General features: G+C 38.0%; 1 protein-coding gene across 2 annotated transcripts in view; it reads left to right on the forward strand.

Moving 5' to 3' along the window:
- Positions 1-18786, forward strand: part of ADCY2 (adenylate cyclase 2) — a 225060-nt gene that overhangs the window by 130737 nt on the left and 75537 nt on the right. For both annotated transcript variants that reach the window (XM_055705834.1, XM_055705833.1), the window contains exons 5-7: positions 15751-15899; positions 17116-17227; positions 18269-18396. In XM_055705834.1, the coding sequence (XP_055561809.1) occupies positions 15751-15899; positions 17116-17227; positions 18269-18396 (389 nt within the window). The remainder of the gene's footprint in view (positions 1-15750; positions 15900-17115; positions 17228-18268; positions 18397-18786) is intronic.

Genomic DNA, 18786 nt, shown 5'->3' on the forward strand with positions numbered 1-18786 from the left:
CAGCAGAATAAGAAGATGGCCTGATAGCATTTTGTTAATTCATTTTAATTTCATGATACTAGTCTCAGCTTTAAGAAGTCTGAAAAATACAAATTTAAGACATTCTGTCATATCTGTGCCCCTTGAACTTGAACGTTAGTATACAGTACTTCATTTTATAAAACAGAAATAGAAAAAAGTTAGGCACTTGTTCAGAAAGGTATCTCTAGTCATGTCTTAAACACACTTAAGTTAACCACTCTTGTTAAGTCATATTTGAAGAATTCAAGTGCCTGTTGATACAGAAGGGAAGTGCATAAAAAAAGAAATAGTAAAAGTTTAAAGATCTAGGCTGTGTTGTATAGCTTTCCTGCTTTGTCTTCTTGGAAATATATTAAAATGTTAAAAATCAATGATAAGAAATCTACTTTCCCTCTGCCATTGAAAGTAAAGTATTAATTTAGTTGATTCTAGACTAGCTAGTTTTCTTAATCACAGGAAAAAAAAAAAAGAAAAAAAAGAATAGAAAAGGTATTCAATTTAATCCATTCTTAATGTTTAATACCTTGTAATTATGAATACAAATAAGTAATAGAGTAATTTTAAATAACTGCAACAGCATCTGAAATTTTGCTTAGATGAAAGGGGATACTGAAAATTTTGAAAAATTAAAAATAAATCTTTTTGGAAAATTAAACTAGCTTTTAGGAGATGAATGTTACTGTAAACTTAACAATCAGAAAGAAGCATGAAGTATTTTTTTATCTGTACAGAAATTAACTGATTTGTCTTTTTCCGACTAGGTTCATATTCAGGAAGTATACCATGTGGTTCCCCGTAGTAAGTCTAATAAATAAATTTTGTTTAATGCTTCTGCATTCTTTGTGGAAGAACGGAGTTTCCCATGTCTATGGAAAACTCATTATAGCATTTATCTCAAGGTGAAGTGTGAGGATGAGAGGTCAAGGAATAGATAGACTAAATAAGGGGTAATAAATCCTCATATCAGTGTATTCAGCAGAGAAATCTAAAATAACTCAGGAATGAAACAGCTCAAGTGCTGCTGCTAACTCTTACGTGGAGTCTCTCACCAAGAGTTGTGATGACCCTGCAAGACAGGAGGGAAGCAACTGTGATGGCAGTTTGGGCTGGGCTCCAGGGGAGACCAGAGGGCTACCGGCTTAGAAACTCAGTGTCTGGTTTGCGTATAATAGTGGAAGTAGAATATCAGATCACTGCAAATTTGGGTGAGGGTGAGTTACAGAAGAAAAGTCAAGACAGCTTTTGTGGAGAAAAAACTAAGAATTCTCTGAAGGTTTCGGCTGTCCTGTGGGTGAGAATGATCCACTTGATATGGGCTGCCTGGATTTCTGGAAGGCAAGATCCCTCACAAAAGGGTCTTGAAGAAACTAACAGTCATGAGACAGGAAAAATGTCTTTGAATGATCAAATAGTTTTAGTATGATTAGTTTTCCCCATTGAGAATTTTTTTTTTTACTAGGGTATTTTGTAAAAAAAATAATAATCCCTTATGTTAATCCCTTATGTGTCTCTAATTTTCTTTTATGCTCAGGTTATTTTTAAAGTAGCTTTCTGCATTGCTCCAGAAAGTAAAGATTTGAGTGAAAGTTACTTACCAACCATAAAATATGTACATATCCCAGAAATAATAATTTGTTGTTGGAGCATGATCCACCAGTCTGCAGTGTTATTCACAGAAGTGCTTTAGTGTTGTGTAGTACACCATATGTGGAGATTTGTCAGCTTTTACAGTGAGCTTTATGCTACCAAAAGTAAATAAATTTGATTTGTTAAGCAAGATATTTTTAGATCTCTATTCATGTATAAAATAAAGCCTGAGTCTGCAAGTATACAGATGGTAGTTTATGTACATTTCTAGAAGATGAAAAAAATACCGAGTGAATAATTTTACTGGAATTTGTAAGGTGCTGGTTTGCTGGTTGTTTGGGGTTTTTTCCTCACTTTACTGTAGTCAGATATATTTGTTTATGAAATAACATGGATATTGAGGGTAAGACCAGTTGTCTCTGTAAAATTAACAGCAGGCATTTTCCTTGCTTCTTTATAAAAGTGTTCTAGCTGACGTTTGAAAATAACAACTATGTTTACTGCTACATCTTGCAGTATAACTTGGGCCTCTGCTTTTGGAGTAGCCCCCTGCTTTCTTGTTGGCCATTTTAAAAAGCAAAACCATCAGATTTAGGTAGTTAAGGGTAATCTGGCCAGCTGGCACAGTCCTTCATCATTTCTGTCTCCTATATCACTCTGAAGAAACATGATTTATTGCTGGTCTTCCAGTTCCTGCTGGGCCATATTTTCTTCCTTTCTATTTACTCTCTTCTTCTGCATTGGAAGCAGAAACATGAAAATACCATATTGCATACGCTGTTGGATTTCTGTACCACTTGAATGGAAGAAGTGCAGCTGGGGAGTCATCCTTTCAATGTGCTGCTGTTACATACTAGAAACAAGCATCTGAAGAATGCAAATGTGAACCTATATATGAGGAAAGTTAGCTGAAAGCAGCAGAGGAAGTTGTTATCAAAATGTCACCTTCCCCTTAGTGTTGAGAGAAAAACAAACTTTGAAGAAGTTGTGTTGGCAGATGCAAAGTGACTGGGCTGGGTAGCTATTACTGTCATGAATCCAGTGAATTTTGCCCTGCTGGAAGAGCTGTAGGTTTGCCAAAGAAAAATGGACCAGTTGCACTGAAACAGCTGTCACTATTTCAGCATACAGTCTCAGACCAAAGCACCAGGCTTCTTTGGAGACTACACAAGGGAAAGGGTGTGGGAGAATAGCAAAGGAGCTGACATAAAACCAGAGAAATAAGATACAGACCTTTATCTGCTAAGTGTTATCTTGTGTTATGCCTTGTGTATGTGCACTGTTGTTCTTTGACCAGCAGTTCTTACGAGCTAAGGGATGAGCTTTTGTAATGAAAGTTTCTCTTGACTCGCCCAAATACAAAACATCTTTTTGCGCCCAAATAATTTTTTGAATTTGCTCATTGGATGGGCTGTAATCTATCTGTACAGGAATAGGTGTAGCTGTAAAGGCTTAACGTTGCTGAATCACTGAGAGAGTTCATTCAAACTTTAAACCACACTTGGTATAACAGAGCTTGACTCATACAGGTCCTTGGGTGGAATAGCTGCCAATCTCAGAAAAACTGGGGTTTATTTACAGCACTGTTATCTTATCCTAAATAAGTCCTCAACCAAGGTAAACTCAGAATTTCTGATGAAACAGAGGAAATGCCAAGACTTGAAAATAAATCTCTGACTGAGTCCCTGCAGGGCAAAGTTTCCTCCAGCCTTCTTCTAGAAAGCCCTTCTAGTTCAACAGTTTCCAGTGGCTTCCAGCATTGAAGCAACCTCAGCAAGTCCCTTCCCGGGTCTCTAGGAAATTTTGCTGTCACCTTTGTGCTTGGTTGACAGTCTACTCCGTGAAGTCAGTTGCACTACAGCAGAGTAATATCCCACTTCTTTGTGCTCTCTCCTTGTTTGCTCCATTCTGTCTTCTGGAAGGTTCCTTCTGCTGCACCTCTCAGTGGCTTTCATTTAGAAGGATCCATTTGACTCAGAGTGCAGCATTTGGAGGATAATATTTGGTTCTCCTTTTTTCCCTTCCAGTCACACCCCTTGGAAAAAAAAAAAAAACAATTTAAAAAAAATAAAAATAAATTTAATACTGAGATTGTAAACTGGAAACAAGCAAGTTCTGTATTGACCCAAACTGAATATACAAGGCACTTTTCTATAGGAAGGCCCTGATTCATCAGAGCACAACAGTGTATTTAGCACATGTTCTGTGGATGCTTGGCAGGATTTAGCATTTGCCTGTTGCTAAATTGTGCTGGATGTGGCAATGCAAGCACTGCTGAATACAGCCATGAGGCTGTCAAGGGGAGGATGACCATTTTAAGGTGTGTCTTGGAGGCTCTACCAAATCAGGAATGAAAAGGAAATTGTCTTGTTTTGGCTTATTAATAACAATAGTATGCTAATAAAAATCAAAAAGTGTATTTTATAGCATTTCTTACTACAAGTGGCTGAAAACATACAGAAGTCTTATTTTTTTTCTGTTTTCTTCCAAATTACGTAGTGTAAATGGTGGGAACAGCAATGCTAGCGTGAAAAAGAAGTATATATTCTCTAACCTTTGCTAATACCATGGAGAAAGAGTTTTTAGGCAGTAAAACTTTTTCACCAAGTAGACTGGAGCAGGGGCCAAATATGAAAATAAGCATCCTGTTACAGTGAAGATACAAATTTTAAGTTCTGCCTCCCTTTCCAGGAATTATGGTTTCTGTATGCTAACTAGTTGGTATTATGTGCCTGTATTGCTAATGTATCAGGGATAAATAATAAATTATGATCTTGTGAGTTACATGGTAACATTTTATCAGTCATTATATATACTCAGAAAAGGGTTTATCTTCAGAATAACCTTCTGGTTTCCTTTAGTTCTATCTCTTTTAACAGCAACAGAATCCTCATTGTCAGCATGTTTTTCTGATGGATAGATGCGTTAATCCATATTTAAAATGCAGTTTCAAAAGTCACCCAATGAAATAAATGTATGGAGTATATTGATGATGTATGCTAGAAATTATCAAAAAGGATTTTAGGTAAAGACCTCACAAGCCATTTCCAAATTTCTCAAAAGCTTGGGAGTTATTTAAGTGCAGTAATCATAGGACAGATTTAATTAATCCATGACATGTTTGCCATTAGAAATAAGGCTGCCAAAAGCAATCAGCTGCAGCTTTGGTATTTGTTTTTATAGCATATTTAATTCATATTCACATGTATAAATATGCTGGCATCAGTGTATAAACCAGGATTCCAAAACAACAGAAGTGAAAAATGGAACTAGTAAGAATTAGACCCATTTAAAACCTCTCAACACGTGAGGATTTTAGATAGCAGAGTCTGTACCTAATCCCCCAAGTGGACAAACTGGGACCCAGCTTTCCCTGTGTTGAATGACATTCACCAAATGCCTCCACTGGATTGTACATCCCATGAGAGAGAAAGAAGGAGCTCAACAGCCCTTGTGCAGGAGCCTGAGGATTAGGGAATTTACCTAGAGTGCTGCAGAGACAGGAAATCATGTATGCTTCAGTGATTTTTAAATCATTTCATTTTGGAGCAGATTAGCTTCACCTGAAAAGTTTGCTAGGGCTCTACCTCCAAAATAACCTCATACTCACTGATAAGCATTTTTTCTTGTGGATAGGAAGAAAGAGAAGGTCTCTTTTGGCAGAGTACTGGTCTGAACACAGGTAACTCATGGAGTGCATTGTCTAACCCTTGGATATTCTGTTAAAACACAAAGATTTCTGGAGCTAACACCCTGTGTCTCAGCACTGGTAGCTCAGGCTCTGTAATGAGCTTGTGTTAGCAGCTGCATGTTGCAGGGGGCTGCAGTGGTGAGCTGCAGGGTGCGGGTTGTGAATGGCCACATGCCAGTGAAAGCTGCCTGCAGCCTACCATGGGGTGCATGAAAACAACCACTGAAAAAAATGCTTTCTGTACAAAAACTTACCCATTGAGCATCAAAGCATTATCTAATCAGAGGTCCACAGCACCCCTACCCAAACACAGTTCAGAAAGAAACAGGCAGCTGCTGGAGTCTGGAGACAAGCTGTTGTAGAGGACTCTGCATAAAAAGAGGGTACCTACAACGCTGAGGGGCTGTGGCCTATGAACAACCCATGCTGGAGCACGGACACACCTGAGGGCACTGTAGCCCATCAAGGTCCCTGGCTGGACCAGAGACACTGAGGAAAAGGACAGCAGAAACCATTAAGCATAAGCAGCAGAAGTGGTTAAGCACACAGTGGCAGAAACAAACCATCAGAGATACCAGCTCAACTTCCTACACTGCCTGTCACCTTGTAACAGGAATTTTGATGGACTGCGTATAATAGCAAAAATTAGGAAAATTGGGACCAAGAAGTGCTGAGGATAGATGGCTGTATGTCTCAGTGTGTATTTTCTTTTTTTTCTTTTCCAAAACTGCAATCAGCAATGAGAGGCTTGGTTTTGTTTGCAATAAATTAATTCAGTTAAAAATTCCCTGACTCTAGACTGTTTTGCCCTCAACAGAATCCCAAGCAAATAAAGGTGCATCCTTGCAGCCCAGAGCTAAGTACCTGGTGGCTCTGTACAGAATCTTAAGCAACACCCTTTTCTGGGCATGTCCTACTTATGTGGCCTCCCCTTTCAGCACTAATCTTTTTCAGTTGCATTTTGAGGATACTGTTTTACTCTGTGCATGCACACAATCTTAGTGCCTGTCCTCTTGGGATTGGTTTTCTCTAGGTGACAAGGCACTTGAAAGTCTTGTATTTACCACCTGAGTCATTCTGTGGATTAAGCCTGGGTTTCTGTCTTCATTCTTATATGCCTAAATACCTCCAGATCCTATATAGAAAACACTTCAGAAATTGTACGCACAGTAACATGGAAAATGTTATTTGGGAGTTTTAGGAAGTAAACCAAAGATAATTCTTAAAGCTTTAACCCTTGCTATGATTTGTGCTAGATTTTGGGTTGTGGTTAGGCCTAGTAATAAGTGTTCATTAATAGTTCAGCATGTATCTGCAGTACAGTAAGTTACTGGGTTTTTCCTGATCAAGTTCCCCAAAATAAAAATAATTGGTTTTCAAAACTCTAGTTTTCTGGTTTATTTTCCGGTGGGAGCAAAGTTTTTCATTTAAAGCTTTCTATATCTACTAGCGAGTGAATATAATCATTAGAGAACAGTTGGGAGATTGCTACAAGATACATATTCTGTGAATAAGTAAAAACGAAACTTTAATTCCTGAGATAGAGATACAATGCAAATCATTCTTGTTCCCTTTTATTTAAACCATTGTAAGGAAACAAAAGGTCCGCTCTATGAATGCAGTAACAGCGTATACCCTCCAGACATCTGCCTGTTCTTTGATTTCTGGCTAGGGTGAGTCAGCTTCTACTGTCTTCAAGGCTAGGAAGTGAGCTGTTGAATAAATAGTGAAACTTACTGATGCTCAGAAAAAAAGGTGTTAAAAGATACAACTTGTGTCATTAAAATTTATCATCACTGTTTCACAAGAAGTAGGACAGATCCTTCCTGTAGGTTCACTTTTCGTTTATATAAGGATGAAATAAATTTCTTGAATTAGCTTCTGCTTGAATAAACTTCCCCCCCCCATTTAAATAGGCTGTTGTGTGGGCCAAAGTAATGGTTATCTACCTCTGCTCTTGACAAATCTAATGCAGAATTTCAGAGTTTTTGATTCATTTTTATTGCTGTCTGCCCCTGTTTCTGACTGCTCTCTCTGACCCACTTTGGAGTGTTTATGAGCTCCTGACAGGTGGATATGGTGACTGATCCTTGGTTTTGGTCCTTCTTCTGTGTGGTGAGTAACATTTCATCACACAAATGTGTGGTATCTGTGTCGTATCTGATAAAATATTGGAAAAATACCAGTGAAAGACAGAAATAAATCCATTCTTGTATGCTTAGTTGGCATTCTCTAAGCAGATGGCTAAAACATCAGCAGGCAAAGTCTGAAGTAAAACCAACCAGTTTCACACCAACTAGAAAGGCACGGAGGAGCTATGCTGGCAGTCTGCTTCAGACATGATCTATTCCTTAAACTTGCTTTTGGTCTTGCTTTGGATTTTATGCTTTTAACCACAGGGTTTGACTCTTTAAACTGGGCAGCTGAACAGGAAACCTCTGTCTCTGGGGAAGGGGCTGCATAGATACCTTTCAAGTGGTACTCTTGAATATCTTCCCTGACATATACCATGGATGGTTTGGAAGAAGGAAGAGCCATGAGCTCTTCAGGAGCTTTGTATGGTTTTGTTCTTTTCTAGTGAAAAAATAACATAAAACTCTTCTCAAAAAAATGTGAAATGAGATGTATTGGAGTCAAAGGGTTCATTGTTTAAAATAATTTTATTGAGCAAATGCCAGCAGTGTAATACTTCACCATTATTAAAGGCTGATACAGTAATAACCATGTTAATCTCATCAGACAGATTCTTTTCAGAATTCTGCTTCTGTCTATTAAGCAGTGATCTTGAGATATATAAAATTTAAAGCAAGAGTTAACAGGATCAGACAGAAAAAAACTTGAAATTGTGTCAATTAATTAAGAAGCTCTAGCTGTGTATGTCATTATGTTCTGCTTTTACTTTATTGTTTTGCTGCTGAATGACTCGTCTCCTGAACAGCCGCAAGATAGGCACATATTCTGAAGGTGTAGTGAACCTTATTTGCAAATTTAGTCATAGGCAGCCTGCATATGCAAACTGTAATTATGCATAAACATTAAGCATCCCTTAAGTTCCTTGAAGGAATTTGTCTTTGCCAAATATGTGGTGAGCCTGTGCATTTAAATGAGCTTTCAGACCCACAGACTGAAACTGTTGCAGCCAAGCGGTGCTTTCAGGTAGCTTTAGTGTTATTTGGAGATGGAGGTGGTGGGCTGGATGTTAACTGTACATCCACAGAGTTACTCAGCAGCAAATAAGCTAGGCACCTTGAGGGTGCAGAACAGTGCGTATTTAGCCTGAAAACCAATACGTGTATTTCTGTCAAAAGCTTAGGTCAGTTGTACTGTTCTTGCTAAGTGAGCAAGTCGTGTCACAAATTGCAAAATGATTTGAAGACACCTCCCTGCTCCTGGAAGCTTGGCTGGAGCTCGGGCTGGTGCGGTGAGGGCAGCCCCACTCTCCTGGGCAAAGGCTTTTGGGCAGCTCCCTGGGGACAGGTCCTCATCCAGCCCCTCCTCTGGGAGCTTATTTTCAGCTGTGGCTGTGCCTTTCAGCCTGGCCTTAGCTACAGCTCCAGTGGAACTGCCACCATGTCTGTGCCTGGCCACAGACCCCTCGGTCTGGCCCCAGCCCCTGACCTATGACTGACTTCCTGGGTCTCCCTGAGCCTCACCCTGACCCTGGTTCAGTCTCAACACCCAGGTGGACATGTCTCATCACCATGGTCTGGGCTGGTGACCTGGACCCTTGGCAGCCACCCTGGGCCTGCCCTGCTTGCCTGGCTGCGGGGCTGGGCCCTGCCCTACTGGCAGCCCCGACGTGGGGCTCCCTCTCTCACTGGAGCAGCTCCCAGACACCTACGGTTTGTCTTCCGCAAAATAGCATCATGACGGAGTTTGCGTCCCATGGCTGTTGAAGTAGTGAGGACTGAGAGGATGGTGCTCTCATTCCACTTGTGAGCATTGTTTTTATGATTTTGATATTAGCTCCTGGCATTGCCAGCCTTGAAATTTCACCTGCAGGATCATGAAGATAGAACATCTTATGGTGCTATGCCTGGGGATTTGAAAAAACCTCATTTTTCACAGGGAAAAATAAAAATAAAGCATAGGTGAATGTTGCTGCCAATGGGGAGCCCCTCAGGAGGTTCTTAATGAACAGATGAGAGTTCATAGTTCTGTGATCAGAAAAGATGTCAGCTGTGGCGGAAAGCCTGCACTAGGCATGAGTGAAAGCAAGCCCAGCAACTAGATATGTGAAAAAATGTTCAATATGACAAAAAATGTGGTATGTAGGAGATTTCCAGATGTCAGGAAAAATTCTTGCCTGTTTTTGTCAAGGCCAGTGATGGCAGTTGGGAAGTATTCCAGGAAAAAAGCCATCCTAACAAAGGAAGGGGCTGCTGCTAGGTAGGAAAAGTATAAACAATCAATATGAAATAGAAGATGCTGCTATGCTGCTTTGGTATTTGGAAAGAAATAGAGTGATGTACTCAACAACTTTGTAGGAAATTGAGTCATACAAAAATGGTTTTCAGTTTTTTAAGGGGAAACAGGCTTAGGTTAAATAACTTTCCAAAACCAGCAGATTTCAGTAAGGTGTTTGATGCAATGATGCTGGGCATCCTCATTAAAAGTACTGGCACTGCTGCCCATCAAAAGACCACAGTCTAATGGATTTTGAGTAACGTAACAGGAAATTGTCAGTGGAGATGTTCAATGAATTGGTATGTGTGCCATGTTGTGCAAGAACCAGTTCTCATCCTTTATGCTATTATGTGTTTTTTATTAATGATCTAGGAGATATGTGAAGACAATCACAGACAATCATCTTTGCAGAAAAGCCAAATACTGGTCTGTAAATACCATAACATGGAATACTTTATAAATTATATTAATCAAGATAGTTTTTAGTAAATCTCTGGAAAGTCATAATTCTAAAATCAAAGAGTATGGGTCAGCTAGAAAATTGGAAGTCTGCAACTTTGAAAAAGATTTTGGAGACATAGCAGACAGGGAACTCCAGAAGTGTTACATCAGAAAGTTCTGCAGTGTAAGTAAGTCATGGACATATTGCAAGGAATGAGGCAGGAGGGTATGTGTGTATGTGTTTACTGGAGCACAATGTTAGGATTTGTGTCAAATGAATTTTCAAAAAATGTCTGAAAGTTGTTGAGGGTTTATAGAACAGAGTGTAGAAAATAGTTAGATTTATAGAGCTAAGTGTTTATCTGATCAAAATAAAAAAATAATTATTTGATCAGTGTTTATCTTCACAGGGAAAAGAGTGTGGACATTAATCTTGAGCTGAGATAGGTATAGCAGGACCAAGACCTCAAAGTAAGAAATACAGAACATATTTTTACAGTTTTTAACAGTTTAGCTGATTAACCACTAGAAAAAACAGCTAAGTTGATGAATTCTCCATCTCTTGATGTATCTGTAATCAAGATTGAATACTTTTCTTGGTCTGTGTAAGTAAAATGCAATTTATTGGTCTCAGTACGAGTAATGAGGTTGGTGGAGGTTAGTAACATAGGATTAAATTTAAGGACATAATAGTGCTTAATTTTTGAAAACCATCTCACCTCCCAGTTAGGAGTACAAGTTAGCTTTAAGAAAAAACAATTTACAGCTGTTTATCCTAGCAGGTGTGTTTAAGAGAATGTGCATGACATCTGGGTAAACAGTACCATAATTTGCCATACAAGTACCCTCTTGATCACCGTATCTATCAGCCATATGGCTGATTCATCATTTTGTGATCAGGAATTGCAAGATTCCTTTCTTGTAGATTATTTCTTGACGCATTTCAAGGGCAGCTGAAAATTTTATTTTATCCATGTTTATTTGTAAACTTTGTTGTAAAGCTGGATGCATTTATAGGTTAATTGCTTCTAGAGCTCTTACTGCTGACTTACTGACTGGTTTGTAGAACTTGCTAAATAGTTGATTGGACATGTGCCAGGGGAGTCTGAAAACTAACCTCAACCCACAGAAAAGTAGCATTCAATATACAGTGCCCTAAATTACATTGTAAGGGGCAAAAATATCCCTATATAGGATTACAGTGACAAAAATTTCCCTATAATGCTTTGTTGTTCTACATATATATATAGTTTTTCTGCATATTTCTTCAACATCAGAAGCTCAGGAATGGACATCCCTTCCAGTAAGACCAAAATTTGGACTGCAGTTCTCTCCTGGGAGAGGGCAAGGGTTGGGGGAGAGCAGAGAAAGAGATGGAGGGAGAGGGAGAGACTTGCCTCTGCAGAAATTCAGTATTAGGTTCTGTGAATTGTCTTGAAGGACAGTCTCTCTCCATTGAGAGTAAGGCGCTAAGCTAATTTTAATGTAGTGAGCCCTATCAGAATACCTTTGTTTCTCCATGATGACATTCTATTGTCTATATTATTCAAGAGATCAGAGTAGGTGGGAGAATGTTTGACCTTTAAATCTATAAATTCTTAAAATTATTTATGCTTCATTAAAGAGTTGATAGTCACATAATTTTGTATGAATGACTGAATCACAATTGGCAGTTTACATAACAAAACAGGAATGAGCAAATAAATAAAGCACTATTGCCTCAGTTTAATGAAGAGTTTGATTTGTGAAATACACACTTAAGAAAACATACCATACCAAGCATTTGAGGATATTTTGCTAGCTTACTGTATAACAACAGTATGACCACCATTGTGCAAGAAACTTCAAATACAGTTGCCACCTTGCAAAACCTGACATAGGGCTATGATCTTTAACTGAGATATGCTAACTTACTCTGGGTAAACAGACATCTAGAGGTTATCAAGCTTTAGGGGAGGGATGAGTAACTGGGAATGACTGCTAAAGTAATCTGTGTAATTCAGAGGAAATTCTGACAAGGAAATCAACTTGGCTGTGAGAGTTTGAGAGAACAGGAACTCAAGTAACAGTTTGACAGATATCACTGAAAATCTTCAGTTAGAGAATCCAGGGAGAATGACTACTTGGTAGCCATCTACTGGGATCTAGGTGGACTTGTTCACAGAAGAAAGCGGTACTTAACCCTAAAGTATTGAAAAACACTCTAATGTTGTGTTCAGTATGGATTGTTCGCTCTGTCTTTTAGCCCTAGGGCTTAAGACCTCAGCTACAAGTGGCTGGAGTGGTTTGAGTGGTGGGGGGAAAGCATAGCACCAGAAAACATGGACCGTCAGGAAATAGTTTGTCTTGCGTGTGTGAATCGCATGTACTGTCTGTAATGTCATATTGGGATTATATCAAAGAAAAACATTTGTGAGGGGATTTTCATTATTACTATAGCATAGCAGTTTCTCTTTCACCAGAAGCAGATACTGTTATTTTTATTCTGAAGAATTTTAAATGCTGCATCTTGACCTGCATTCAGAATTACTTTGGTTTTTTCCTTGCAAGCTGTGGCTCTGAGAGTGGCTTCTCGGTCTACTACAAATAGACAAGTGTTTGGACTCAAAGTCAATGTCCTGTATATTAGTTCACCTAGGTTTTGATGTGTAGATTTTTTGTCTCTTTGAGAGAATAGTATAGAATGTGTTGTCAAATCAAAAAGCTATTGTAGGCAGCAGTCTTGATTTGCTATATGCCTCACTGTTCCAGTCTGCAGAAGTTTCAGTGCACATTTGGCACTGAAATCTGATTAGTAATTAGTTTTGATCTTTCCAGTATGCTCTTTTTAGACAACAGAGATGACACAACACAAATAGGTGTTCCTAAATGGTTTGCATTTCTTAGGACCTTTTAGCAGAAAGAGAAGGAACAATTTGTTTGTCACCATTTTGTATTTGGTTAGCTGACCAGCCCAGCCATGATCTTCAAAAATAGTTGAGCTTCACCTTTTTTCACAGTTCTCTTTTAGTGAAAGAAACTAGAATTCACAATCTGTATGAAATGTAATAAGTGACTTGGTAACACGTCATCACACAAATGGTAACTTCAGGACTGAAATATGAACACTCGCAGCCTGCATTATGGAAAGAATGGCTGAAACATTTAGGTGTAGCTGGGCATGGCAAGGTATTTTGTAGTGTGCTTCACCAATTGCAGTTCTGTAAAACCACCTCTGGTTGTAATCTTCTGTTTTGTACAGTGGAAATGGTGGAAGGAAAACATTCTTTGGAGGTAAATTCTGGTGTGGTGAACAGCTTCACCAGGACGTTTAAGCAGAGTGGAATAGTGGTCTGGCCTGGAGAAGAAAAGGAGGGGAAATATCCCGTCTCCCCTGCTGTCTCCTACAAAATAAGGGCATTCTGTTTTCCCTTTCCTCTTACGATTCTTTCGCTTATAGTTAGTTGACTTTACACTGCTTCCTACAAAACCTTTTCCTATTGCTTTCTTGAAAATTTTTGTTGCTTTTCTCTTTGACCTTTGGCCAGCCTCTCTGAGTTTCAAAGACTCAGTAACTTGGACGTTGAGTGTCTGTCTCACTGCATGTCTGGAATCATAACGGAGTCATAGGGAGATGGTGAGCTAGCTTGCATTTACTAGCTGTGGCACAACAGGAGCAGTGATGTAAAACTGGAGCTAAGACACTCACCTCTTTGTTAACTATTAATTATATTTGTTAACAAGTGCTGACCTGTCCTTTACATCACAAAACAGCAACTTCTATTAGATAAAGAGTAACTTACAAGAGTAAGTTAGCAGAATACCTCCACCATGGACCATGGACTGCATTAGAAATGAAAACACGTTGGCCTCTTGGATGTGCATTTGTTAAAATGCCTGAACATACTACATTAATCTTGCATGTAAGAGATAAAGCCGCATTAACATTTTGATGAAAAGTCAATTGTGTATATGCTTCTCAGTTACAAAGTGTCAAAGCTGAGATCCTAGAAGTAGGAAAACAGTATATCTCTTGCTATTGCCTCCTTTAGTTAGGCTAGAGACAAATATGCTTTATCTTGAACATTTACTTCATGATTTGTCTTACCATTTATGTGATATGCCTTAGTATGCAAAATAAAGAGCAGTCCATACATACGTGAATTAAAATTATATTTAGATCTCACCAAAGTGAGAAAAAAAAAAATGAAGATTATTAGTTCAGTGTACTTAGCAGCAAAGATTCTGTCTTCAGATACAAAGATTCTGTATTCACTGAAATAAAGGGTTTTTTACAAAGTGCGTGCAAGATCTGTTTCATAGGGCCTCATGTAAGTTAATGCTGTGCTTACAGGTACACAAATGCCATGAGGAATGGGAAGCCTTCATTATATGTGAGAGATGGGTAGCTGAGTTAGGTGCAAATATCAGAGAGTCTATAGCCCTGTTATTGCCATGCTCTACTCAAGGTATTAGACCTGAACAGGAGTAATTATCCCTGTCAGAGCACTGGATTAATGGTTACACTTCGGGTATCTTTGTGAATGGAACTGCAAACTCTGCAGAAATACACATTGTGAAACAAAGAGAACCCATCACTGTGAGTAACACCTGCAGACCATGCACATTTTGAGTTCATCATCTTCTCTGGTATAGCTGTTTCTCTCTTCGACTCCATCATGGGCTTTTACAGCTGCCTTCCCTCTCCTCACTGGTTCAGGGTTCTGGTTTTCGTGCTTAGGCAGAATTAGCCTCTCTGCTCTGCCTATGAGAAAATGGGAAATTCCTGTTCAGTCTTGCGGTGGAGTATGATCAAAGCAGGAAGGAGCTTTTTTGCAGAGTTCTAGCTATTCCCTTGTTGATCCAGTTTTCCAGACAAGTGGGAACTCAATGAAAAGCTGTAACAGGTAAAATGGGCAAAATTGAAATGTACTGATGTAAGAAAGTTTCACAAGGAGAAGACCATGAGTATAATACCAACAAAAGATAAGGAAAAATATGTAGGTTTTGTTGGGTTTTTTATATATATTTCCTTTTAGGTTAATACTTTCAAAAAACTTGAGTCTGTTAAATGCCATGTTAAAGTAAAGGGAGAGTATTTATCAAAATAGTCTGCAAAAGTCCAATATTTTCAATATATTCTATGTCCTGATTTCATCTTTTCTTTTTCAGTCTAACTGCTAAAACTATAACTAAACATTTAAAATACATTAAAAAGAGAATGACTTAGCCTACTCTTCCCTGAATTGGACTGCATTTCCCTGAAGTCCTCTGAATAGTCCTTGCAGCTTTTGCTTTATTTGCTAATCCCTATTTCCTTCATCCTACTCAGATATTGAATAGATTACTGTACATAATTTCTTCAGATGTTAAGTTTAGCTTAAGCTTTTTCTAATATACGCAAAACCTTGAAGAAGTTGGATATTACTTGGAAATTTGTGTATATCTTTGTCAAGTTCTTCAAGGAACTGATTGATTTTGGAGGCCATACCAGGCAAGTGCCTGAGTGCAAGGCTCAAAAATATTCTAGGGTGTTGACAGTAGAGTATGCCTTGCACAGTATTACTTCCGTGCTAATTTCATTCTTTTTAAAGAAATTCTGGACACTTCATTTTAAATTTTAGGAGCGTCTTCTACTTTCTTTACTGCCTGCTCACATTGCCATGGAAATGAAAGCAGAGATCATTCAGAGGTTACAAGGTCCCAAAGCAGGCCAGCTGGAAAACACCAACAACTTCCACAATTTGTATGTCAAAAGGCACACCAATGTAAGGTATTGTACTGTAATAAAATGTATCAATAACATTCAGAAAAAAATTGAAAAGGAAGTGTTAAGGGAGTAATTAAGAAAATAATTATTTTAATATGTTTTTCAACAACTAGCAGTTTAGTATCCATTAATTGGATCAAATGCTAACAATTCCATGTTCCAGAAGAACAACAAAGGTGGTAACACAAAGGAGTTGTTTAGAAAAAGCCACGCATTAACGTGAGGCTTTCTTCATAACATCTTAATTTTTCAGGTTAAAGTACCAAATCCTGCTTTCATGTATACTAGTCAAAATTGTAATTCGTGTCAGTTACATTATTATCAATTTGTAATTTTCTTAACTGGAGCAATTTCTCAGGTTTTGTATGACGTAAATAGAGGCAGCTGTATCACATACATATTTTACACATCACCTGAGATAAAATATTCTGCTGACAAATGAATTCTATTAAATATAAATTTATAGAAGTTAAAAAAATAATTCACCATTTATTTTAAATATTCTTTCATCTTTACAAGTATTTTTGCCTAGGTTTTTTTGGTTGAACAAGTTAATTTGAATTACATTCTTAGAAATTCCTTTTTTAAAGTAAGTATTGCAGGACTTTTGTGGAAGTTCACTTTCACTTGTGAGCACAGATACTTTTTCCTTAGCATGATTTTCTGAACTGGTCAGTTTTTTGTGGTGAATAGAAACATAGTTTATGGCTTGAATATCTTAGCAATTAAGCTTGAATTTAGTAGTCTGAGTAACAAGTGAACAAAGACTTCCACGCTGCATATCACTGACAGGTAAATCTAGACAGAAAATGTCTACAGTGATAAAAAGTTATGAAGCAATTTCTGATTAAACTAGTTTATTGAAATAATTATTATACTGCCGATTTGTGAGTAGGAAAAAAAATTCTGTTTTTTGAATACACTGTTACAAATTACATATAGAATGCCTATAAATACCTGTAAATATACCTATAAAGGTAATACCTGTGAAGGTAGTACCTATAAAGGTATATATTAACTATAAACATAATGCCTATAAAGGAAAATGTAGGTTTACCTATAAATATATTTATTGCTCTACATTTAGCAGTAGCAGTTTTGGGTATGGGTATACTGCTGTGAAGTCCAGAATGCCTACTCTCAGGTTTTGCTGAGTGTTGGTAATTCTGAGCTGTGCAGAAGGAAAGTGTTACCAAGTTTCTGTTCATTTCTGTTGTAGTATCTTGTATGCTGATATCGTGGGATTCACTCGCCTGGCCAGTGACTGCTCGCCTGGGGAATTAGTGCACATGTTAAATGAGTTGTTTGGCAAGTTTGATCAGATTGCAAAGGTGGGTTTCTACTGGGCTGCTGCGGTTAGTGTAAGTAAGGCATCTTCAAGATATTTTTTCTTTTGGGGGACTCTTCTACCTTCAGGCAACATTTATGAGGCTTTGGCAGGAGGATTAGACTAGAAATGTGTGAATAAAAAATCTGGCTCTGGTCTGAGTGCCACAGTGTGTTTCTGCCAGTGTGATAATCTGTGAAACCCAAGATAGCTCTCTCCAATAGGGCCAACAGAGACAGTTCATGAAGCCTAAAAAAGCTTAATGGCAGGTGAACAGCTCTTTAAATTGATTCTTTACAGTAACAAGGATTAAGAAACTAAAAATTAAAAACTGATATAGTCAGTTTTCTGATCTCTGAAAAAGCATTTAATAGATAATATTGATCAAAACAATTTTATTTACTGGCCACAGTCTCTTGATTACTTGATGAAAGGTTCGTACAATCAGAAGATTTTCTTCTGTTTATTCAGGTGTCATTTTTACAAAAACTACATCAAACTTCATGCTGAGTGTGAAGGTGAAATCAGAAACACTAAAACACATACAAATTTTCTGTGTTTTTTATGAGTTCAAAAACTATTGTCCAGTACTGGTTAAAAAAAATAAATCCTTATATTGCCTTAGGCTACAAAGGATAGAAATAAGATTATGACTGCTGGTTTCAGGAAGTACTGCATAGTACATCTTCAAAGATGTAAATGTAGAAGGCTTGGTCTTTCTGTATCATATTTCAAACAAAAAACCCCTTGATTTAGATTGAGTGCACTTCAGCTCAGTTCTTTAATGTGTGAACAACACTTGAGATACATGTTTTGCAGTGAACTTCGTTCCTGGTTTTCCCGTTAAGGACCATAACAAATGGAGGAATCATCCCTACAAAACTCAGACAGCACTTCTTTTTTAGCAAGGCAAATCCTTCTCTACTGAAATAAGCTTAAATAGGGTGATTTTGCTAATATCATTTAAGTCAGTCTTTGTAACAATAACCCCTCATTTATATAATTCAAGTTGAAAGTGACCATCTCACCTTGCTTTTTTCTCCAGGAAAATGAATGTATGAGAATAAAAATCCTAGGTGACTGCTATTACTGTGTTTCTGGACTACCTATATCTCTTCAAAATCATGCCAAGAATTGCGTGAAAATGGGACTGGACATGTGTGAAGCCATTAAGTAAGTACTGAACTTTTTGTTAAATACTCAACAATAAAAATTCTGTCTCTTTTCTATCTGTAGCTGTGCTGATGGTTGAAACATTCAGACCTGCAGTAGTTTGTGTGTTTCACTGCAGAGTCTAGCATGGTAATCTTGATCTCAATTTAAGCAAAGGATTGTTTTAAGTTGTTGAGTTGTGCCAGGCTATGTCATCACTACACTGTAAAGATGATTAAGGACCGATTGCTCATGTAAGGAAAGACTGAGAGAGCTGGGATTGTTCAACCTGGAGAAGAGAAAGCTTAAATCTCATCAATGCATTTAAGTACCTGAAGAGAGAGTGCAAAGAAACGTTGAATCAGTTAGGTTGGAAAAACCCTTTAAGATCATCAAGTCCAGCCATTAACC

This window comes from Falco cherrug, chromosome 3 (assembly GCF_023634085.1).
Source record: "Falco cherrug isolate bFalChe1 chromosome 3, bFalChe1.pri, whole genome shotgun sequence".
Lineage (NCBI taxonomy): Eukaryota > Metazoa > Chordata > Aves > Falconiformes > Falconidae > Falco > Falco cherrug.